Source organism: Electrona antarctica (genome assembly GCF_951216825.1).
Source record: "Electrona antarctica genome assembly, chromosome: 1".
Taxonomy (NCBI): Eukaryota; Metazoa; Chordata; class Actinopteri; order Myctophiformes; family Myctophidae; genus Electrona; species Electrona antarctica.
The window spans coordinates 63,687,982-63,714,280 of NC_136806.1; the positions used below are offsets into that span (position 1 = coordinate 63,687,982).

At 43.3% G+C, this 26,299-nt stretch overlaps 1 protein-coding gene across 1 annotated transcript in view; it reads right to left on the reverse strand.

The window, feature by feature from the left end:
* The window catches only part of LOC306927173 (contactin-associated protein-like 2), a gene marked incomplete at both ends in the record, with an annotated part of 144,694 nt that overhangs the window by 50,870 nt on the left and 67,525 nt on the right, over positions 1-26,299 (reverse strand). The window contains 5 exons of the mRNA XM_079506858.1: positions 5,688-5,806; positions 7,271-7,390; positions 9,237-9,343; positions 9,591-9,753; positions 14,563-14,715. Coding sequence (XP_079362984.1) covers positions 5,688-5,806; positions 7,271-7,390; positions 9,237-9,343; positions 9,591-9,753; positions 14,563-14,715 — 662 coding nt within the window. The remainder of the gene's footprint in view (positions 1-5,687; positions 5,807-7,270; positions 7,391-9,236; positions 9,344-9,590; positions 9,754-14,562; positions 14,716-26,299) is intronic.

Genomic DNA, 26,299 nt, shown 5'->3' on the forward strand with positions numbered 1-26,299 from the left:
TTCAGGCGTCATAGTTATTTGAAAGTACACCAGCGTATCCACATGAGAAAAACCTTTCCACTGTAAATTATCTGACAAGAGTTTCAGTCAGTTCATTCAGAGTATCCACGCAGGAGACTGTGAACATTGTGAAGAGTTTCAGTAATGTAAATGGCCTGAGCACTCACCAGTCTTGATTATTTGAAAATACACCTGCGTATCCACACGGGAGAAAGACCTTACCACTGTAAACTGTGTAACACGAGTTTCAGTCACTTAAGTCACCTGAACAAGCACCAGCGTATTCACACAGGAGAAAAAAACATTTCAGTCCGTCCATATGCTCTGAAGTTACACCTGGAGAAAGATCATACATCTGTAAAGAGTGTGACAAGAGTTTCAGTGCTGAAGAGACACCAGCGAATCCACACTGGAGAAAAGCCTCACTATTGTAGACAAGGTGGCAAGAGTTCCAATCTGTCAAGTGTATCCACATTGGATAGAAACCTATAGACGCCTTATCAGACGACGTCACACTGATAAGAAATGGCATGCGCACGCATAAAGGCAGCAGAAGAACACCACCTCTCATAAGATGCAATGGAAAAGTTCTAACTGCACTCACGTGTAAAAAATTCCCCATCAAACTTTCAGATGCTGTTTTTCTCCCAGTGTGGAGGAAGAATGATTAGGATTTTTATTGTGATCTCTCGCCCTTGAAATATATAATCCTTGGTTTCTGTTGTGTTTGAACAATAATAGCAATTCAAAACAGTTGTCCTCAAAACCACACCTCCAGTCGCTGTCATAAGAACGGGAGGTGCGCCCATGAACACGGCAGCGGAGCCTATTTGTGCACGGCTGCACGCGCACCTGCAGTCCATCAAGTATAATTTATGCTTCGTCCCGCGATGGTGTCGCGCATGCAGACCTCTACGCTCACAACAGTCGCATCTGCGATGCGATGTGAGCTTGTATATCAGCTGTTCTCTGTGCGCAATACTGTTGGGCTTTGAAGTATAAATGTCTCCTAGGGTGCATCTCACTAGCCAACTCACAAGAGGAGGTTGAATGGACTGAAACCAGCGCTCCCCAAAACAACAGGTTTGGAGATCTGTTGGGAATTGATTACATGAAACAGTCACCCGTGCGCCCAGTCCCAATGTTTGTAAACAAATAATTGGTCTATATGAAGGAACAGCAGCATCTCCACATTCCATTTCTGTCCAGCAGAGGATGCTAAAAACACCAATGTGACCCTAGTCACCACCCAGAGCAAAGGAAGGACAAACATACGGCAGCTTCCTGAAGTTGGTTGTTTTATTCCTCTCAGTTCAGGGAATAGTGCAACATATCACAGAGAAGATTGTGTGTACATCTCAATGCTTATATTCAGGCCAGGTGCTGGATGTCAGGCATCAAGGAAAACATCAAGGAAGAGGGAAAAAAGGCTCCACAAGACTTTTTTTGAGTGGTGTAAACCACTCCTACAACTGGCTTTTGTGTGCAGAAAAAAATGAGCATGGTTGCTATGTTCAAAATAATTTCTGACGTAATTAAATCACACCCGGGTGAACTGGATGACCGTAGCAACCATGCTCATTTTCTCTGCACAAAAAAAGCCAGTTGTGAAATCACATCCAGGTGTGATTTCATTACGTCAGATCAGAGCTGATCAGGCTATATAATACCTTACCTTATATAATACCTCACATCGGACAAAAACTCCAGCTGAATCAACTTCATGGTCACAAATCATCACATCAGAAGACGAGTCTACCTAGCCAAAGATCTTTAACGTCAGACATTACGTCAGACCACAGCTGATCATGCTATATAAAACCTTACACCACTCAGTTCACACGGGTGTGATTTTTTTTTAAAAATGCAACATTTTGACCCTCTAGGTCTTCATCAGGCAAATATATAATATAAAATAATTATAATGACAGAAAACTGAACAAATATATACACAAATCATTGATTAATGATCATGCATAACACCTGGGCGTGGGAAGGAGCACAGCATTTATTTGCCTTTAATAATGCAACATATGGCCTGGGCCATGGCTCAGCGGTCCAGGCACCTTGGCTGGTAATCCAGTCTGGAAGTGTGCCGCGCGTTCGACTCCCGATCCCGACGGCCTTTACTGCATGTCACACCCCATCTCTCTCCCCATTTCCTATCAGCCTACTGTCTGTCCCTCCATAAAAAATATAAAATAAAGGCGAAAGCCACAAAAAATACATTTAAAAAAATAAATAATAATGCAACATATAACACAGGAGAGCAGATGGCTCTCCTCTGTCTAGACAGCGGCTCTCTCCTCTGAGTGTTTGTGGAGATAACTGATTTAACTTGTTGTGCCTTGATTAAGTCCATGCACAACAGATGCACAGCCACACCCAACTTCCATCTCACAACCAACAAAAACATGGCTTCAAGTTCAAGTAGCAAATACCAAAGCCTTGTTAAGTTTCTCTAAAGATGGCTAAATACTTCAGAGTTCAACCGAACAATTTTTATTGGATGGCCGAACTAATATACCCTCAGACAGGCGCAGGCCAATACACACTGCCGCCGAACTCTCCTGTGTTCTGAACACCAGACCCCGTCCACTCAGTATTCTGCTCAACTAATCTGCCCAGCAACAACACTGCGGCTTGCTCTGTCGGTCTCGAGCCACTGAGGCAGAGTACAGCCAGTGATGGAATTGGTGGTTTTAATACCCTGGATCATTCATTTATTTCCACCAGTGTCCTAAAAGCACCAACACAAACATGGTCACATGTTCAAGTGGACAATAATACAGTATGGTAAGTTACTCTAAAGGCTGATACATACTTCACAGTTCCAACTGAATAGGATTTTCTTTTTTCTTCTGATGACACTCAGAGTTACAGAAACGTAAAGGTCCATTTGGATCCTTGATGCCTGGTGGTCCCGGAACCCGACGTTTGAAACCACATTATAACCAGTAAGACGCCTGAGGGCGAGAAGTGACCACGCATCCGCCTGGGTGACAGCAGACTGCTGGGCGATCGCTGGTGCTTTGGAATGGGGGGTCAGGTCAACGTGATGTCCGTCTGGGTGACAGCATACTGCTGGGCGATCGCTGGCGCTTTGGCATGGGGGATCAGATCAACATATGGAATTAATTCTGTTCTGGCCATATATGGAGGTTTGATGAGGTCAGATCAACATATGGAATGTCAGAACAGGTCAGCTTCATATATGGAGATCTAAGGGTGGCAGTTTCAGTCAGTTAAGTCACCTGAACAAGCACCAGCGTATCCACATGGGAGAAAAACCATTCGACTGAAAACAATGTGACAAGAGTTCCAGTCGTCCATATGCTTGAAAGAAAGGAGTGTGACAAGAGTTTCAGTGTTTTAATGAACCCTGAAGAGACACCAGCGAATCCACACGAAGCCTTGTAGACAATAGCAAGGCGAGACAATGTTAATGAGGAAAGGCTCCACCATGCATCAGTTTGTGATTGCCTTTCCATCTGTGGGTATGAGCTCCAAGCACCGCGCAATAGCGCTGCGGGAGGGGAAAGGAAATGGGATTGGATTTTTTTTCTCGCATGTCATTCATTAACACAATCAGCGCTGGGATTTCTTTCAAATAGAAGCTCGGGTGTGAGGAACATATGGCCGCTTTTACTCTGTAAAAAAAAAAATCCGTTCTGGACAAAAACCGGGAGAGATATTTTTACTTGCTTACCTCGCTATCATTACGATAAAGTCGCTGAATAATCCCTCGCTTCATATTTTGAACGATAGGCATGTTGAAGTCAGAAATGAAGAGCTTAAGTATATCCATCTGGTCAAAACAACGGAGAGTTCCCTAGATTAGGAGATACGAGGTATTCTTTCTGAGCGGTATACAGGGAAATGAACAACAACATGCATGCGCGAAGAGTAGGGTTGGGATTCGTTAGGATTTTAACGGTTCCGGATCCTTCCCGGATCCCTCTTAACGGTTCCGGTTCCTAACGGTTCCCTTAACGGATCCTAATATTATTTTTTCCCCTTTTTTTCTGACATAGATTATGCTTATATTATAACTAACCTAACCAAGTACATAATAAACACAAATTCATTAATTCAATTATTGAAAATGCACTTTACAATTATGAGGTGGCACTATTATTTAAACTTCACCACCACCTCCAGCAGCAGCTAGCCACCACAACAATATAATTGTTGCAATTTGTACTGTATATTGCAATTTGTACATTGCAATAATGATATTGTTTTGGTGACTAATGTTGTCTTTAATGTTCAGATTAATCTTATATGAAGTACCCCTTACCCTAATGGAAACAAGCCATAGTGCTTTCTTGGATTATAAAATCCTCTTAGCAGACCTTGTATTGAACTGTCAGGCTACGTTCCTGTGCTTTTTTCTGCAAACTGTTTATAAAGTAATCAATCTATGGAGGTATATGCACCTAAAGGCTGGGCTCTCAACAGTCACGCGATTAATTTAGAGCCAAATCAAAAGCAGTTGAGTTGCTTATAAGTTGTAAAAATACGTGCAGACAAATTGATTTGGCTCTATAGTTAACGTGATTCATAAAATATCAGACAGAAAGACGTCGAGTCATTGGCGTTCTAAATTAACACCATTGACAACAGTTGTACAATACGCCTAATGAAAAGCTCTGTAGACGTTAGTTTTCTAGCCTGGGGAAAGTAAACCAGCCTTGCATCATCCTCGTCCCCCGTCGGCTGTGGTGGAGCTGCGGGGAGAGCGGGCACGGCTTTCCGCATGGCTCACAAACGCGATGTGCACTCGTGTAGGCATATTGATTTTGAGATGTTTCTCAATGTGGACGTGGTACAAGTTGCAACAACCTTTGCAACTATAGCATCAAATGTATTGCACTTTGCGTGCTCAGCCTCAGTCATTTCCCTCTCTGTTAATATAACCACACTTTGGAGATCTCTTCGACATACTGTCCCACTGTCCCACTCGCTCCGCTGCGGTCGCTGAATGCACAGACAGAACAGTGGGCGTATCCTCCCAGACCTCACTCACTCGCGTAGGTGGGGTGACGTCACCCCAGGCTCTGCTTGCATGCAAGCAGACACAGCGGAGCTAAATGACGACTGATGAGAACCGTTTGTGGAACCGTTAATAAAAAAACGATGGAACCGGCTCCGGATCCGCAATGTCGGAACCGGGTCTGAAATGGACCCGGTTCCGAATCCCAACCCTAGCGAAGAGCAAGGAGTATGGTGCAGAAGGAGAAGCCAATTAAAAAAAACAAAATATTTTTCTCTCGTTTGATATCAATGAAAATGCGCTAGGACGTGTGTACACGTCCTATGAATCCATCGGTTGGATTCGTTATGACATTTCCACACGTCCTACGGTCTGAATGTGTTAATGTGGGTCCAAACCTACGGTAATTGAGTCATTGAGCTCGAGTCTGAGTCGAGTCTAGAGTCCCATTTGTGGTGACTCGAGTAAGAGTCTTTAACTCGAGTCACCATCTCTGCCTGGCAGTCGTATGCGAAGGCTGAAGCTATATGTAAACCTTTATGTAGACACAGCACTCTATAGTGTATACATATAGTTTAATTGTACATAATATTCTACTGTTAGATGGATGTTGCTTAGTTTACGTATGTGCGTGCGTTACGTGCGTTACGTGCGTTACGTGCGTGCGTGCGTGCGTGCGTGCGTGCGCTACCTGCTCCATAGACGTGCTGTAGTTGACCTGGATGACGGTGCGTCTCTCTCTGCTGCCTCCAGAGGTCACTTTGGTCTGAGCTGGAAGGCTGTGCATGACTGTGGTCCACACCTTGTCCTCTACGCACGCATGCACACACACACACACACACACACACACACACACACACACACACACACACACACACACACACACACACACACACACACACACACACACACACACACACACACACACACACAAACAGATACCAGTTTCTGGTAATGTGTTGGTGCGTTCAGACAGGCAGATGCAAAGATGCGGTCTACCATTCATTCTCAATGGAAGGCTGCAGCGACATTAAGCTATATGAAGCAAATCGGACGTTTGTAGCTGCCAAAGGAGATACAAAGATTCAAAGCAACGAATTGTGCCACAATGAAATTGAATTGACGTGCTTGTTCACTATACGCACGCACCTACGGTGATGTCAACGGCGGTGTGAGCAAAACAGATACACAAATGCAAAGCTACAAACATGATGTGTCTATTTTCATCTTTGTATCTTTTGCATAGACTGCTTGTGTGAACTTGCCATATGTTTATGAATATCTGAGTGTATAACTGGAACCGTATTATGTGGCCAATTAGCCACAGCGTATGGTGGTGAGGCATTGTGTGTGTGTGTGTGTGTGTGTGTGTGTGTGTGTGTGTGTGTGTGTGTGTGTGTGTGTGTGTGTGTGTGTGTGTGTGTGTGTGTGTGTGGCCACAGCCTATGGCGGTGACTCATCGTATGTAAATCTATGCGTAGAAGTGAATATGATATTGTGTAAAACTGGAATCATATTATCTGGTCTAAAAGCCACATAGTTCAGTGGTTCTCAACCAGCTGCATGATGTACAGTCGGTAACCAAATGGACCCTTAAAGATATTTAACTCTTGAGAGTGTAACTTTATGCTCTCAAGAGTTACATGATTAAATTGTTAAACATCTCCATTACATAATTCACAAGAAGTCTACACAATTACATAATGTTGAAGAATTGTTATTCTGATCAACGTTTGCCAACAGCATGGAATGGTGTGTCAACGATGGCAAATTATTCTTTATTAGTGTTGTGTCTGAGAGGTTAAATCTCATCAAATGCTGAATAAATAATGGGCCAGAAACTGATTTTATTTCGTGAAACTTATCTATTTATTTTGCTTTCTGTTCGTGGTCAGTCTTTTGCTTAGATAATTTTAATGTATCCAACATTATCATTTTAGTTAGTTATTTTGTTTTGTTTTGAAACTGTTTTCCCCCAAAATCGTGTAGGTAAAATCTAAGCCTTGCTTAGATTATTTTTTCAAATTGTCCGATTTTTCAGTTCAGTTCATACATACAGTATGTATGTATGTATGTATGTATGTATGTATGTATGTATGTATGTATGTATGTATGTATGTATGTATGTATGTATGTATGTATGTATGCATGTATGTATGTAAATATGTATTGATGCACACACACACACACACACACACACACACACACACACACACACACACACACACACACACACACACACACACACACACACACACACACACACACACACACCTGTCATGTTGCAGAAGACATTGACGGGTCCGAGCGGTCCACTGCCGTCAGGGTCGATCCAGTAGGCGTCGGAGGATCTGCCCATGTGTTTATAGGACTCACAGGAAGAACCATATATGGCTGGAGAGAGAGAGAGAGAGAGAGAGAGAGAGAGAGAGAGAGAGAGAGAGGAGAGGGATGGATACCAAACAGTGGGGAGAAATGTATTAGAAGCAGTGGCAGCTGAAGAAGCGCTAAAACGGTGAAACGCCCCGCCCACGCCGACCAAAACGGGTCGTAGCACTGCCTGTGAATGAAGTCGGAAAAGGCCCAGATATTGCATGACACGGCACAGGGAGGAGCTTTCTGTGGTGCTGAAATCATAAACTAATAACGCCACGGCACAGGGAGGAGCTGTCTGTGGTGCTTAAGTCATAAACTAATAATGCCACTGCACAGGGAAGAGCTGTCTGTGATGCTGAAGTCATAAACTAATAATGCCACTGCACAGGGAAGAGCTGTCTGTGGTGCTGAATTAATTCATACACTACTACTACCACAGTAGTGGTGTGAGCTCTCCATGGTGCTGAAGTCATAAACTAATAATGCCACGGCACAGGGAGGAGCTGTCTGTGGTGCTGAAGTCATAAACTAATAATGCCACGGCACAGGGAGGAGCTGTCTATGGTGCTTAAGTCATAAACTAATAATGGCACTGCACAGGGAGGAGCTGTCTGTGGTGCTGAAGTCATAAATTAATAATGCCACGGTAGAGGGAGGAGCTGTCTGTGGTGCTTAAGTCATGAACTAATTCAGTATTTAAGTCCGACGTCATTTTGTAGTGCTACGTTACGTCCGGGTCCAAGTGGCACCAGCTCCCGTCCGCATCTCATTGTAAATAGAATATCTAAACGCGTGAATCTTTTTACAATGACGTTATTTTTCAGAAAGGAAGCCATTGAGGGTTAAAATGGGGTCTTAATGCTTCCAACTCGAGTAGAATTATTAATGTTTTGTACAAGTTTCCATGACAAAAAAAAATATGATGTGGAGACAATAAAGACTATTATTATCATTATTATTGAAGGTGGTAACAGTCCATTTGCTCAGTAAAATATTTCGGGGGCATATTTAGAATGTTTGCAGGCTTGAGTATGTTGAATCTAGTTTGCATTAATGAGGATTTAGTTGACACAATGAAATAAAATGGCGATATTATTCCGTGTGGGGCAGACGGCCTGTCACAGCTAGATTTGGGAGAGCAGCGCAGCTTTGTTGTTGCGAGGAAAGCGGTAAAATTAGACTTTCGTGGTTGTTTTCGTCTCAGATTTAGTCCGACGGAGCGTCACAGTATAACTCTATGGGGACACAAAAGCGTATATGGGGACACAAAAGTAGGACCCGGAAGTATCTCACGTGCTCGCGCTCACATCACAGCTAAAATACTGAATAATGCCACTGCACAGGGAGGAGCTGTCTGTGGTGCTGAAGTCATAAACTAATAATGCCACGGCACAGGGAAGAGCTGTCTGTGGCCCTGAATTAATTCATACACTACTACTACAACCACAGTAGTGGTGTGAGCTCTCCATGGTGCTGAAGACAGAAAATATAGAGACAGAAACCTTACAGAGAGAGGAGCTGTCTGTGGTGCCGAAAGTCCTCACTGACCGGTAGTAATTGTGTGCATGGCCAAGGAACTATCCATGGTGCTAAAGTCATAAACTAATGCCACAGCAGAGTGGGAGCTCTCCATGGCGTGTTTTGATCTTGCAGATCTGCTATATTTGTTGAAAAGACTTGCTGCACTGTAGACTTAAAAAGCATGCACCAAGTAAAGTGCAAGTACAAGAAGATATTATCTAAGTATTCTGAGGCACCCCTGGACACACACACACACACACACACACACACACTCACTCACTCACTCACTCACTCACTCACTCACTCACTCACTCACTCACTCACTCACTCACACAGTACTTACAGGTGTGGCATGTGGCTCCAGTGTATCCTGTCCCGTCGCAGCTGCAGCTGAAGCTGTCCCAGGTCTGTTTACACCGACCTCCATGTTCACAGTGGTTGAACAGACACCTGCACGCACGCACGCACGCACGCACGCACGCACGCACGCGCGCGCGTGCACATAGATTAGTTTTCATTTAGAATCCATTTAGGTTTTGCCAGTGAAAAAGGTAGCCTAGTCGACGAACATTTAGTCATATTCGTATTAGTCGACAAAATCAACACTGCACTAAGTCTCAGTGAGTCAGTAAGGGAGCGGATTGTAATCAGGCCTCTCTCTCTCTCTCTCTCTCTCTCTCTAATGTCTCTCACCCACCTGTCTATGATGGCACACATGTCCAGGCTGACGTTCTCGAAAGCTCCCACAATGCCTCTCTCCAGTGCGTGCATGTCGGCAGGCTGATCGTCCAATAGGATGGCTTGCATGCAGCCTTGGAAGGAGCGCTGAGAGGGCGGGGACAACGATGGCAGGAAGTGCCCTTATTTGGACAACAGGAAGACAAGAGACAGGAAACATGAATCAGGAAGTATAGCCTGGATCACAGGGAGAGAAGTTTAATTTATTTTCCTTCAAAAGACAGGCCCCAGGCGGTGGCGTAACCATCTGGGCACCCGACTGGTAATCCAGTCGCAGTGTGCCGCGGGTTCGACTCCCGAGCCCGACACGGCCTTTACTGCATGTCTTCCCCCATCTCTCTCCCGTTTCCTGTCAGCCTACTGTCTGTCCCTTCAAAAACCAATAAAAGGCGTAAGCCGCAAAAAATATATATATAAAAAAAAAAAAAAAGACAGTAAGGCCACATTCACACCTCTACTTCAGTAGACTCGATGCGAATGAGCGGAGGAGTTGCATCATTCTTGCATATTTAATTAGCGTCGTTTGCGTTCACACTGGCTGTGTCAAATCGCAGTAGGAAACCGCATCAGGGACCCGTTATCAATGTGTTTGATACATAAACTACACAGTGATATATGGTTTTAAAATATATACAGTATATATATATATATATATATATATATATATATATATGGTACATGCGTGTATGAGTGTATAACTGTATGTGCATGTGTGTGTTCGTGTTTATCTGGACTTTCTCCGCAAAAATAAAACAACTGTCACCTCGCCTCTGCACCTGTCTGCTGTCTATCTACGAGAGAGAGAGAGAGAGAGAGAGAGAGAGAGAGAGAGAGAGAGAGAGAGAGAGAGACAGAGAGACAGAGAGAGAGAGAGAGACAGAGAGAAAGAGAGAGAGACATAGAGAGGTTAGAGAGAGTGCAGACGCCAGCTGCTAGACAGTTCTGTGTCCTGAGGATTCACGGTTGAAATGTTTCCCACAATTCTCACACCGCTGACATCTGGAGACCACGTTAAGCACGAGCAACGGAATCGTATGTGTGTTGCGACAAATTGCGCTTAAATAACTTTGTAGTAAATAACTGTGTTACATGTGGTAGGGTTAGGTTTTTTACTTTGTATTTGCAATTTTCAATACTTTTAAAGGAGTGTTTTTCGTGGAAAAAAACAAATGCGTGCAATCGATTCAGAATCATGAAAAGCTCCTAGTTTGACTGCAGGGTCAGCATCATTATTCCGTCGTTGTTCCGACTGTGACACGTGTTACTACTAGACACCTTTACAAACACATTGGTGAAGAAATGTATTGGTAAAGAATGTATGCTTGGCCTGGGCTGTGGCTCAGCGGTCCAGGCACCTTTGCCGGTAGTCCGAGTCTGGCAGTGTGCCGCAGGTTCGACTCCTGATCCCGTCAGCCTTTACTGCATGTCACCCCCCCCCCCCCATCTATCTAACCCATTTCCTGTCAGCCTACTGTCTGTCCCTCTATAAAAAATATAAAAATAAAAGGCGAAAGCCGCAAAAAAACCCATAAATAAATAAGAATGTATGCTCAGATTGGACATTTTTAAGATAACATTTCCTGACTATTATAGGGTTCTAACTGACTAACGATTATTTTACCTATAATAATACCTATAATAATATTGTAATAATATTATAAAACAATAATGTAGCACAGACATTCTATATAGACACTAGAAACAAATTTCAGGAAATTTGACTGGGTGCCTGCAGCTCGCCAAGTCTGTGCAGCATTTGAGCCACGGACCACCATTTGATGACATTTAGCCTCTCAGACCCTGTAAGGGTCCATTTGGTTGACTTTCAATGGGGTATTTTGTCTAAGTTTATTGCACATTACGTTGCCACCAACATTCTAATGCTAACATGCTAACATGCTAATACTAACATGCTAATGCTAACATGCTAATGCTAACATGCTAACATGCTAATGCTAACATGCTAATGTTAACATGCTAACATGCTAATGCTAACATGCTAACATGCTAATGTAATGCTAATGCTAACATGCTAACATGCTAATGCTAACATACTAACATGCTAATGCTAACATGCTAATGCTAACATGCTAATGCTAACATGCTAACATGCTAATGTTAACATGCTAACATGCTAACATGCTAATGCTAACATGCTAACATGCTAATGCTAACATGCTAACATGCTAATGCTAACATGCTAATGCTAACATGCTAACATGCTAATGCTAACATGCTCATGCTAACATGCTAATGCTAACATGCTAATGCTAACATGCTAATGCTAACATGTTAATATGCTAATGCTAACATGCTAACATGCTAATGCTAATGTTAACATGCTAACATGCTAATGCTAACATGCTAATGCTAACATGCTAACATGCTAATGCTAACATGCTAATGCTAACATGCTAACATGCTAATGCTAACATGCTAATATGCTAATGCTAACATGCTAATGCTAACATGCTAATGCTAACATGCTAACATGCTAACATGCTAATGCTAACATGCTAACATGCTAACATGCTAATGCTAACATGCTAACATGCTAATGCTAACATGCTAATATGCTAATGCTAACATGCTAATGCTAACATGCTAATGCTAACATGCTAAGGGGTCTATTTGGTTTCGCTCAGGGGGGGCGGCCCGGTTCTGGCGAGCCGCCCCGCGTCCGAAACGGTTGAGAAATGACAGTTACGTGTTTCCCCGAATTTCTCTATTGACTTTCAATGTGTGTGTGTGCGTGCACATGTGTGCATGTGCGTGTGTGCGCGCGTGTGTGAGAGTTGGTCAGGTGACCTTGAATCATTAACAAAGTATCATTTTCACCTGGGCTAGTCTATGCAAACGCAAACAGTATTGAAACTTAAAAGCACAGTGACTCTATGAGAGAACGTATGTCCGAACAAATTGCTCTGTCGCAAAAAGTAAAAGTCGAATGCGATTTTTGTTTTCGCCGTGAGTGACCCGAGGCATTGAGGTACGCCGTGTGCGATCGTGGTATTGGTACGATAAAAAACGTGGTTATAAGAGCGAGTTAAGAATTGTGCTTGTGATGAAAAAATTGCTGACTCATTCAGGCATTTAACATGGAGTTTATGACACATTATGATGGTACACCTGTCGCTTTCAGGGCTGTAGTTCACGTACTGTATGTATCTGGGCTATGGTTGTGACATTGGGTGAAAGAGGACGAGTGTGGCTACAAAATTACCGAAACCCATGCGTGTAAAGTGAATATTTTGGCCGTGAGGACGATTTGTTCGGAGAATTTCGGTATAGTCTTCACATTGGCTTCTCACTCTGATCCGCTCTCTCTCTGGGCGTGCGACACTCTGAGTCGAGAATATTGCTCAGACCACACACACTTTGAACTGTGATAGCGGGCAAACCGTGCAACGTATTCGAATTACGTCTGAACCACCACAAAGTCGATGGCCTCGTGTGCTGTTTGACGTTTAAATCGTGTTTCTACGTACCAGTATGCCAGAGCAATGTGGCTCCAAAGTAACGTGTCGTTTTCTGTTTTTCCACGCGTTTCCCCATCGACTTTGAATGGGGCATTTTTCGCGTCGTTTATTGCGAATTACGTCGGAACGGTAACGCGAATCGGAAAGAAAAGCACAAGCACACCATTCCCGGCCGAGCCGCACGTTTTGATGTATATATTGCGGGGCTTTGGCAAACCGTGCGGCCGGCCATAGACATCGAAGTTTCGCGTATTGGTGATTACTACGATTAAGTATGCGTTTTAGATTTCAACCTGTGTTTCTGCCATTGCATGGCAGGCACCCAGAATTATATTCAGTGTTTGTATACTGTATATGAGGTGCACGATTTCATGCGTGTGCACATGTGCGTGCATGTGCCTTCCATGGTAACACATCCAACGTCACAGCTCTCTCCTGCCAGTCACTATTCCTCTAAGTGTTCTCGTCAGAATTGAAAAACCACTGCCCGTAAAATAGGCTTTGGGTTATGCTTCTATGAGCAGATGTTGCTGTGGAGAGGAGAGGAGAGGAGAGGAGAGGAGAGGAGAGGAGAGGAGAGGAGAGGAGAGGAGAGGAGAGTTACAAGCTTGTGATGCGTTGTGAGCATGCAGATCTGCTATTTTCAGCATGCAACCAAGTGTAAAATCAGCCATTACGACGCATTCCATCAAGGGCCGCCCAAACACATCTTTGTTGAGAAAGCTGCTGTGAGCTTGACTTGTAGATCTGCTATTTTCAAAAGATGTGTATACATTTGAAAACTTGAAATGGTACATTGCCATTATTGTAAGGAGCAGCCTAATGTTAGACGTTAACTTGTCGGGAGCGATGCGATACAAAATCACAATCTGAACCTCGGATGGATGATGATCACCACGGACACATCGGACAGTGACGTATGTTTCAGAGATAACAGCCAAAGAAGATCCTATACCATATGGGCCCCTATGAGACCCTATGGGACCCTATGGGCCCCTATGAAACCCTACGGGCCCCTATGAGACCCTATGAGACCCTATGGGACCCTATGGGCCCCTATGAGACCCTATGAGACCCTATGGGCCCCTATGAGACCCTATGAGACTCATTTCTGGACTTTACCAATGGGCTTAGGGCCGGGCCGGGCCTTAACTCCACGGGCCCTGGCCGGGCCAGGGCCTTTATTTTAGGCCCGTGCAGGGCTCTACTATGGACCTTATGGGACCCTATGAGACCCTATGGACCCTGTGGGACCCTATGAGACCCTAGACTATGGGACCCTATGAGACCCTATAGGGGACTCTATGGGAGGCACGCGAACGTCTCCTGGTGCTGGGGGCGGCGACGGCGTTCCTGAGCAACCAGGCCAATGTTAAAACTTGATTTTCGGCTAAACCGAATATAAAGCCTCCCATGTGAATGGTTAATCCAGTGATGGGCGTGGCTTCTTACCTCCCATGTGATAGGTTCCTCCGGTGATGACGCTGAAGGGCGTGGCTGCGCGGACGGCCGCCGATTCGTCGCCGTTGATCATCAACATGGCCGAGTTGTCCTTGGCGACCAGTCGTACGGCGTGCCACTGGCCGTCGTTAAGACCACCTGACCCTGGATCAGATTAACATATTTGACACCATTGTTAAAACCACCTGACCCTGGATCCGATTAACACATTTAACACCATCGTTAAGGCCACTTGACCCTGGATCAGATTAACATATTTAATACCGTCGTTAAAGCCACCTGACCCTGGATCAGATTAACATATTTAACATATTTTGATTTCAGATGCGTCCTCAGGTCTAAATGGGATAAGTCCTGACCCTGGATCAGCAACTCAAACCCTTTGATAAGCTTAATTGAACTAGCCAAGCTGATTCGCTGCATTCCTTGATTTGTATTCTGATGGATCTGTGGTGCGGGTTGAAAAAAGAAAAACACACACACACACACACACACACACCAGTTTCACTGACGCCAAATCAATGCGCCGTCAATGCGTATCAATACATTTTTCCACACGTCCCAAACTCTTCTCTCTTCTGGCTCTAAAACTATGGAATGCACTTCCCACTGCAATCAGAACTGCAGACTCAGTCCAAAACTTGCGCCGTAGTCTGAAAACGCCACCTCCTCAGATTCAATCTTGGCCCGTAGCACTTGCCCTATCCTCGACGACCTTACAGGCATATGCAAAGGCCCAACTTATATCAGTTATATAGGATTAAGAGCGTCTGCTAAATGCCTACATTTTAAATTGTAATTGTAAATGCGCACTGTGTAGCTACTGCTGTTGCCCTGCAACTGGTGCATGTGAAGCTTTCCATGTGCACTCCTAGTAGGCTGAGAAAGAACCCCCAGCCCATTGTTTTTGAGCCCCTCCTATGTCCAGCTTTGAGGGTTTGTGTTGGTGCAAACACACACATTGAAGACAGAAGTGAGGACACCAATTGTGATTGGCCAGAATGAGATGATGATGTATGATGATAAGAGCGCCCCTCACTTAACTTTTGAGGGGCCCCTACTATATATAGCTTTTTGTCCTAACTCGTGTCAAATTTGCCATTGATAATGAAAGGAGAATTTACGTCATATGTGTCTGAGAAAATTGGCTAATCGGCTACCGGTATGTATAAAATTCTCGCTAATGTAATTTGCGTCGGTATAACATGACCGAGAAGTGGTATAGTGTGGGGCATTGTGTAATGCCTTATCTGAGTGGCGTGAAATAACTATAGGGCATGTTGACAAATTAATTCATGAGGAAGTATATATTCATTGATGATGTACGATGATAAGAGCGCCCCTCACTTCACACGGGTGTGATTTTTTTTACCCGCCTTATGGTGGCAGTATCACAAGCACTATAACAGGACGTTGGGGGTTGGAGATGAAGAGGACCGCTCCAACACACAGAGACACGTCGGATGGAGAGAAGGGAGGTGAAGAGGAAAGGAAAGATGGGTTGGTCGACCTCCGAGGGAGATCTACAGGCATCGTCTTCCCTGATTGCCCGACCCGACCCGCCAACTCACGGATTGGCCGACCTTTGCCTGATGTTTGTGCCACTGTAGCAATATAAACAATTGTGTGTGCGATAACTCACGTTCCTTTTCAGAGAGATTCAACTGATCGGGTTTTGTGAGAGATGTTCCAGTGGACGTTGCGGCTGAACTTAGATCCATATCCATGTCATGGTGATATTGTTGCTGTGGCAGCGGGGGGAAATGTGTACACCTTTGGGTGCAATAAGTGGAACCACATTGTTGTGTTGTGTCTTCAACACAGTGTCTTTGAAATGGACGTGGATAAAAGTCGGAAGAGGACAACTTATCTTAACTAGAACTGCACTCTGTCGAGTGCCTACTTGCTTGTTGCACACTAGTAGGCTATTATGGCCTACTAGTGCGCAAGCAGAGCGTTCAAGTACTGTAAACCGCTACAAACTTTCAAATCTCAGCCTCTCTGTGAAAGAACGTTTGCAATATTGAATTATTAGGCTTAGCTATTTGCTACGTACCTTGCTTTTGGAGGAGAAAAAGTAGTATTTTTAAGTATGGTTACTTATGCCTGTTATGGCAGTGGTGTCAGATTACATACATGTATACATAGGGGCATTACCTTTAGTCCACCCGACACTGAAACATGTCATCGCCAGAGGTGCGAACACTAATACGTTAGGCACATTTTAAAACCGTTTTATTTAGTAATTGCTTGTACTTAGATTAGATGTATTTAAATTTGTATGTAAATGATTGTTTTAGGTAGATGCGTAGTAGTAAAATATTGTTTTTTACCGCAGGTTTTACTCTCGAGTCTCGAACTGCCACAGTTGTTTTCAACAGTGATGGAGAAAAGCGTGGCTACGTGGCTACGTAACAGGTGTTATGAACTAGGAGTCAAACAGGACCCTTTCCAGTGAAGTGACAAAACAAATCACGGAACGCAGTGATTTGTATACATCAAGCTGGAAAACAGCCTGATTTATTTTAAAAGGAACCCTGGCTAATAAGACAGATATGCCTTAAAACATTATACTTGCCCTCTACAACTAAAATAAAAAAACACTTTACACATTTTATTTCTTTCATAAATAGAGAATCTTTCACTCAATAGGAACTGCTCCTGTCACAAGTTGATGATGTCATATGTCCATGTGTGGTACAGCCCTATAGAATATATGGAATGTACGTGCTAATAAAAAGTATTTAAAATATTTCTTTAATGCTCATATTATCCTTAGGAAGTATTAAGTTGTTTTTTATTAGCATATGCATTCCATACATTCCATAGGGCTAGACCATATGGACATATGACATCATCAACGTGCGACAGGAGCAGTTCCTATTGAGTGAAAGATTATTTTATGAAAGAAATCAAATATTTAAAGTGTTTTTACTTTTTTATTTTAGTTGTAGAGGGCAAGTATAAAGTTTTAAGGCATATTTGTCTCATTAGCCAGGGATCCTTTTAACACCATCACATACACTTTCAAATATAAGATTCACTTTCACAGACGTCACCAGTTCAGTGGACTTGTGGTTAGAGTGTCCGCCCTGAGACTGGGAGATCGGGGGTTCGATCCCCGGCCGGGTCATACCAAAGACTGTAATATCAGACCCGTCTGAAGTTAGTGGTGCTGTACTGCCCTCCTCCCTGGCCTGTGTGTTAGGCTGTGCAAAAGTGACACTTGGTGGTGAACAAACGCTAGAACGCTATTTTTGTGCTCGGACACAGCCAGGGACAAAGGGACTTTAATCCGACGGAGCATTAGTTCGACATGCGGCCACATCTCGGACTATGCGGTTATGGTTAGGTTAGGGTTTGAGGTGGGGTGTCGTTTTTCGGACTAGTCTAACTAAAGTACTGCACCCGGGACAAAGAGACAGACCCAGGGACACAGCCACACACATAGCTATCTATAGGAGTGGTTGCACCACTCAGAAATGGGACCCAATGCATCCCTGCTTGGCACTCAGCATCAAGGCTTGAATTGGGGGTAAGTCACTGATGATAGTAGCATCATGTCCAGGGGGTGTACTTTCACATCAAGCTGCTTCATATATTCAGCTATATATAGGCTCCTGCCCATATGGGCCTCATGGCTCGGCAAGGCTTACTTTGCAGACGTCACACATTCACATTGTTAGATTTCCCAAGTGGCTTGCGATTTGTAAATCAATTTCTCAGAGTTTGACTGTGAAACTGATTTATTTTTAAATCCCCCAGATTGTTAAATAAATAAATAAAGGTATATGGGTCTAACACATTTTGTGGTGCAATCTAAATGGCATTTTAAAAAATATTGGGGGAATCTGTTAGAGGCTGCTGGGAGGTGAACTGTCTACTGGCTATAAAAATAACACATTAGTATCACGGGGGCAGAGCATTACAAAGACAATAAACCTTGGCTAACAAGATACAGCAGTGTCTTTTTCGTATCAAGGTCCATTATTCTGCATTTGAGCCACGGACCACCATTTGATTAGATTCAGCCTCTCAGACCCAAAACTTGCCATGCCAAATATTCTTATTCTACATGCTCTAATTATGTAGTATAGACTTCTTGTAAAATGCAGATGTTTAACAATAATTTCATTAAAAAAGAACCCGAACGGGTCCATTTGGTTTCATTTTACACTCTCAAGAGTTAAAGATCTATAAGGGTCCATTTGGTTACCAACTCCATCATCTATAGCTGGGGACCACCTGGAATCCCTTCAAGGACCACTGGTTGAAAACTGCTGAGATAAAGCATGGAGTACTTCAGCATGGAACTCCAGAAGCAGGACCCTCTTGTGCTGCAAACATCATGTTGGACTCTGGCCAAAGGGCTATAGCAGAGATGCCATGCAGTCTTCATCACTGCATATGTAATTTGTAATAAGAAGAAGCACTTACATGATTTAGTTAAGTACAAGTAGCAATTCTGCAATGTAGAAATACTCGGTAACACTTTATATTAAGGTCGTCTTTATAATCCATTATAGCACATTTATAATGCATTATAATGTGCTTATAAGGCATTATAACACTCGTTATAAATGTTTATAATCATGTATAACAACTTATAACCACCTTTATAACATATTATAATGCATTATTATGCTCAGTGGAACAGCACATTATAACCATTGTGTTTATTAATTGGAATAATGTCTTATAAGCATCAATAATATGCTATAGCAGGACTTTGAGACCTTTAAGTAAAGTGGCAACATTCTTTAATGGTTATTAGCAGTTGTATCATTGTATAATACGGCTATAGCATGACTTTGTGACCTTTAAGTAAAGTGACAAAACTTTGTATAATATGATATAGCATATTATTGATGTTTATTAGACATTATTCCATTTAATACACATTGGTTATAATGCATTATGACACAGACATTACAGCACTTCTCTATGTGCCTTTATAACCACCTAAGTTATAATAGTTATGTGCTGTTCCACTGAGCATAATAATGCATTATGACCAGCACTTATAATATGTTATAAATGTGGTTATAAGTTGTTGTATACATGATTACAAACATTTATAACGAGTGTTATAATGCCTTATAAGCACATTATAATGCATTATAAATGAGCTTATAATGCGACCTTAATATAAAGTGTTACCAAATACTCTGTTACAATTAAAAGTGTGGAGTTAAAAATTTACTTGAGTGAAAGTACAAAGGTATTGCTATCAAAATGCACTTAAAAGTATCAAAAGTAGAAAGTACGTTTAACAAATGTTCAAGTAAAAGGCACATTAAGCTTTTGAAAATAGCAGATCTATGAACACAACTCATCGTGAGCTTTTAGATTGGCTATAATCAAATGGACTGAATATAGGCTAGTATACATTTACACCAAGCTAGACAGGAACGCCCACAAATGTCACATCCGTTTTTAGCCCGGGGTAAACAAATGCGTTATAAATGCGTACGATCCTTTGGATCACTTTCAGAGCGATTTGTTGGATGATAGAAATATTGACAGCCAAGAAAAATCCATCAGAAGGACATCTGGAACACTCGCCCTCGGAAAGTTGACTCATTATTACGTATACGGGACGATTTAGCCATGGTTCACATGGCACTCGTTTTATGCACTTTTCCCATTTAGAACGTTAACGTCTACATACATGTTTAGATTTCAAATATGAAAAAGAGAGAAAACCCGCACACTCATATGCTCCAAAAGATAGGTTTATTGACGACGTTTCGAGCCAAGGCTCTTCATCTGGTCAAACTCAAGTTGTCAGTGATCCACCCACTTAAATAGGCACCCACGGGTCACGTTACTCGTCAGTGGGTGGAACCAACACAACAGGTCATTAGATCAATTAATGAAATATCATTAAATACAGTGTTACACATTTCTCAAATCCACAACAGTGGAATAAGCAAAAAAGGACATCATGATTATTCTAGAATCTAAGAGTGATTCACATAATCAGGTAATATTAGTAAGGCAACAATTCAAATATATGTACAGCATACAATAAAGAAATTACAAAAAATGGCTGATGGGGAAGTCCTCGTTCATTCCCTTTGGGGACATTGTATTTAGAGTGTAAATCCAAAAGGATTCACGTTGTAATAATAATTTATTCAGATCACCTCCTCGCCTGGGGCATTTTACATGTTCAATACCCTGATATCTCAAAGTGGCCACAGTGTGTTTAGCGGACAGAAAGTGCATTGCAACCGGGCTTTTTGGATCTTGGTTGCGAATGCTGCTTCTATGCTCGGACATGCGTGTCTTTAACGCCCTGTTGGTCTTGCCAACATATCCAAGACCACATGGGCATTTGAGCAAGTATATCACATTTTTAGTTGTGCATGTTATAGTGCCCTTGATGTCAAAGTTTTTTCCCGTTAGTGGGTGCGTAAACGTCTGGCTCTTCGTGGTGAAGTTGCACTGTGCGCACCGGCCGCACAAATATAAAGTGCTCGCCCCAGAGCCACGGATGTTACAATCCTCCTCGGGTTGGTAAAAGTACCCGTATCTTCCACATTGTTCAATAAAAAGCGTTTTAACCCATTTTGACCTGAGATCAGATTCTAAAAATGTCTTCTACATCCTGACAGTTTTCTGAAAAAGCTATGTTTCTATGTCAGTCGTTCTTCGATTTTTCAAAAAATAGCAGACCTACAAGCTCATAGCTTGTAGATCTGCTATTTTTCAATAGCTAAAGCATAACATAATGCTAACACCAAAAGGGGTTCCCGCCCAAAATGGGTTAATCTGATCGGTGGCCATTTTATCAGAGTTATAATGCACCAACCGATAGGGGCGCATAGTTGAAAGCGCATGGCCAAAAACTGATTAAACATTGCTTTTTATTGAACAATACGGAAGATACTGGTACTCATTCCACGGGCTAATTTGGGGGTCCTTGACATGAAAAGGTTTGGGAACCACTGGTCTAAGGAGATAATATCTGGTCTCCTCTGCTTGTTTTTACTAGTAAAAAAACGGTTAAAGAAATCTGCCAACTGTGTGCTTTGCCATCATTCGATTATGTCGGGTTGAGGTTGCACACTACCCTCCCTCACCCAACGCAGGGGTGTGACTTCCACTGTACGTGTGTCTCAAATAAGGATAGTTTTTTTTAATTTTTTTAATGTTTTATCCCACAATTTTGTAACCCATTTTTTCACCCAGGCCAGTGTCAATTATCTAATGTAATCCTGGGCGCTACAACTCCTCTGTCAACCTGGGGGGGGCAGCAGACTGACCTCATGCTTCCTTCTATGCATGAGGAGTCCAAGCTGCTTCTTTTCACCTGACAGGGGAGAGTTTCCCCAGCCGGACGTATAGCGTGTGGAAGGAACACGTTATTCTGACCAGTTCCTTTCCCCTCCATCAGGCTGGCCAGGGGGAGGTAGTTTAGAGACCAGGATTATGGCATGTTTTTGTGAGGATCTACCCTAGGGGACACGGGAAGAACATGCAAACTCTACACAGAAAGGCCCTTTCGCCAACCCCGCCTCGGGTATGGGCACTGATGACGCGGTGGAGGGAACACGCCCCCAGTGCCCACAGCGTCCCCAGCGGGAATCGAACCCACAACCTTCTAGCTGTGAGGCGACAGCACTACCGACTGTGCCACCGTGACCCCAAATAAGTATAGTATTAATTTAGCAGCATTGGATGGATGTATACAGATGGTAGCTCTAGTATTAATTTGGATGGATGTATACAGATGGTTGCTCTAGTATTAATTTGGGTGGATGCATATGGATGCGGTTGAGTAAAAAGGGAGCAGAATGTTTGTTGTTTGAAGGTGTGGGGATGAGACATATGGTTTAGAACCGGCTGAAGGTGTGTGTGTGTGTGTGTGTGTGTGTGTGTGTGTGTGTGTGTGTGTGTGTGTGTGTGTATGTGTGTGTGTGTGTGTGTGTGTGCACGCGCGTGGCATGCGTGGCGTGGCGTGCGGAAAATTGATGTGGTGGAATTGTCACATATGTTAGACATGATACAAATTTAGTCTGATGGGAGTGGAATACTCTCACCCCTTGATTTAGAGTGGGATGGAAACCGCAATCGATGACGTATGCCACGCACACACACACACACACACACACACACACACACACACACACACGCGCGCGCATGTCTCATCACTCAGGTACGCACGCAAGGGCACGTATATGCATGCACGCTACAGTGCCTGGCAGACTACTTCCCAATTCCAAGGTCCCTGGAAAGGCGCCGTGTGTGTGTGTGTGTGTGTGTGTGTGTGTGTGTGTGTGTGTGTGTGTGTGTGTGTGTGTGTGTGTGTGTGTGTGTGTGTGTGTGTGTGTGAGAGAGAGAGAAAGAGAGAGAGACAGAGAGAGAGAGTGTTCTGGTAACAGATAACAAACAAGACAAAAACCAACAAATACACACACGCGCACACACACGCACGCGCACACACACACACACACACACACACACACACACACACACACACACACACACACACACACACACACACACACACACAGTGTCTATCATGGTGGAACAGGCCATATAATATCTGCAACAGCCTGATATTGCCGCATATGGTTCGCATTTTGAGATCAAAAACGCTGCCTGGGTACAGAAAGCTGAGCAAAATATATTTTTATATTAAAATCCTTTAATATTAGACTTTTTCCCCCTTCCCGACAGCAGGAGAATAGCGGCTATTACAGGAAAGTGGTCATATGAATATGCATAGCTCCCCGTGCCGTTAATTCATCACATGCACGTCAAGCCGAGTGAAAACGTGGAAAGCGTTCTCAAAGTCACTTCTCAGCTGTGCCGTTTGGCAACATGGTTGGCCTCTTGAAGCAGGCTTGAAGCCAGTGGCATAGAGTAACATTTACTCAAGTAGGCTAATGTACTCAAGTACAATAACGTAGAGTTTTATTTTACTTCACTGGAGTATTTCCAGTTTTCAGAATTTTAACTTCTACTCCACTCCCTCAGAGGAAAATAGTATTCTTTTTACTCCACTACAATTATTTAAAAACATTATAGTTACTAGTTACTTTATAGATTTAGATTATTATTACAAAAACACTTCAACCGTGATGTATATTTTACACAGCACAACAAGAGTAGTGCTTTTCTTTAAGATTTGTTTTGGGCTTTGGCCTTTTATTGATAGTATTAAGTGAAGACTGACAGGAAAGAGGGAGAGAGAGAGAGAAGGGGAGAGACATGCAGCAAAGGTCGTCATGAACGGGACTTGAACACGCGTCGCGCTGTCAGGCCATAGCCTATGTGGCATGCGCCTGGACCACTAGGCCCCACTAGGTGCCCCAAGAGCAGTGCTCTAAGCTAAAACCAGAGGAATGTACAAACAGCGGGCAGCAGATGAAGAGGCAGAGAGATGATGTTCTCGGAGTGGTGGTGATCTTTAATTCAGCAGAGAGTACAGCAGCAGTAATGGCATACGCTCCCAGCAGCCTCACGGCTTGCTTGGGGAGACTAACACAAACGTGTATGTCAGGAAATGGGCTCGATCAGTGACTACCTTGAAGAGAAAACAACGGTCAGAAAGCCTGTCTCCACATGAGCAATAGCAATAGAGCAGGCCATAGCCTCCTCTATGGCGTCACCACCAAGGTTCTCAAAAAACTACAATATGTTCAAAACTCCGCCGCCCGCCTGCTCGCCAGAACCAGATCCAGGGACCACATCACACCCGTCCTCCGTGAACTCCACTGGCTCCCAGTCAAGTCCAGAATTGATTTCAAAATACTCACCATCACCTACAAAACCCTCAACAACCAGGCCCCCCTCTACCTCTCTGAACTCATCAACCGCCATGTCCCCTCCCGCTCCCTCAGGTCAAGCACTGCCAACCAACTGGAACCCCACAAGTCCAACAAATGAACTTGGGGAGACAGGGCCTTTGCAGTGGCCGCCCCTTCTCTTTGGAACTCACTCCCAACTCACATCAGATCTTCCCACACCTTCGAAATGTTCAAAAGCACACTCAAAACCCACCTTTTCAAACTGGCTTTCCCTACATAACCCCCCCCACACACACCCTTCTTGTTTGTCTTGTTTTCTAGTTTTAAACCTTTTAAACTAGTTTTTCTAATAACAATGTCTGTACTACAATGTCTGTAAAGCGACTTTGGGTACCCAGAAAAGCGCTATACAGTGGTGAGCAGTTGAGACTGGCAGTGATACCACTTGAGTGCCTCCGTGGTGCCTCTGCGGCACCACACCCCCTTTGGTGGTACCACGATTCACACTTAATTTAAAGGTGTCAATGGGTGTAGTGTGGCAAATCAGCCAGCGTGGTACATGTGAGTTCCATGATTTTTTACTTCATAGGGCGGCTGTGGCTCAGGAGGTAGAGCAGGTCGTCCAATGATCCCTGGGTCGGCTATTCGAATCCCGGCTCCTCCTGTCCACATGTCGAAGTGTCCTTGGGCAAGACACTGAACCCTACATTGCCTCCAATGAGTTGGTCGGTGTGAGATGGCCACCATTGGTGTGTGAATGTGGGAAGTGAGGACGCTGGCGTCGACTGTTCGCCGCTTCACCTCCCAATGTATGAATGAATGAACCATTGTAAAGCGCTTTGAGCACTTGGAAAAGCGCTATAAAAATGCAATTCATTAAAAATGCAATTCATTTTGAATGCATTTCAAAGTGATTTTTATTTTTATGTTTTATAAACATAGAAAATAAGGCAGAATTCTTAGGATGAATTCAAAGCAATTGTTTCTTTAAAAAAAACTGTTTATCGCATTTAACAGCATTAGACAAATTAAAACTTGTATTATTTGTGGAATCTAACTCAGGTCTCCTAATGAGTAGATACAATAATTAAATCAAGTCATTTTGAGGCAAGCTTGTAAAATGTAAAGCAATGCCTAATGCCTAAATATATTAAAACATAAGTTTCCTTAACCCCTAAAATAAATCTTTCAATTTCAATTTCATCTGTCAATCGATTAAAATATTTAATCGTGATTAATCACATGATTGTCCATTGTTTTTTTTGTGGCTTTAGCCTTTATTTTATATTTTTTATGGAGGGACAGACAGTAGGCTGACAGGAAAATGGGGAGAGAGATGGGGGGAAGACATGCAGTAAAGGCCGTCGGGGTCGGGAGTCAAACCCGCGGCACACTGCCAGACTGGATTACCAGCCAAGGTGCCTGGACCATTGAGCCATGGCCCAGGCCTGATTGTTCATTTGATTTAACCCCCTCAATGGTGGTCCCTGGACCACTGGTTCAGAACCACTGCCTTAAACAGAAGTTTTTAATAATCTTATCAACATGGGAGTATAAAATGCTTTTATGCAAATGCAGTTTATATGTACAGTATTATTATTATTGGAACAATGGCAAATACTAGCCTCATAGGCTGTCAAACGAGTTGCATTTGCTAGCCGCACACAACTCCTGGGCTGTATGCTTTGATTGATTTTGTGCGTGGGACTTCAATGGAAACAAGCCATAGTGATTTCTTGGGTTTAATCCTTGCACTCCCAATGCACTCTCTATGTAGCCTACCAGACCAGAATAGTGACCATCCCCCTTCATTTCAAACACTACATGCAAATTAACAAACACCTTGCCCATGTGCTTGCATTTGTCTCAAAACCAGGACTCCTGACTGGAAGTTGAAACCAGACTGCTGTTAGTCCTGTAGGCTTCACTCTCAGAGATAAATGAGGATTTCATTGTGTAACTCATTG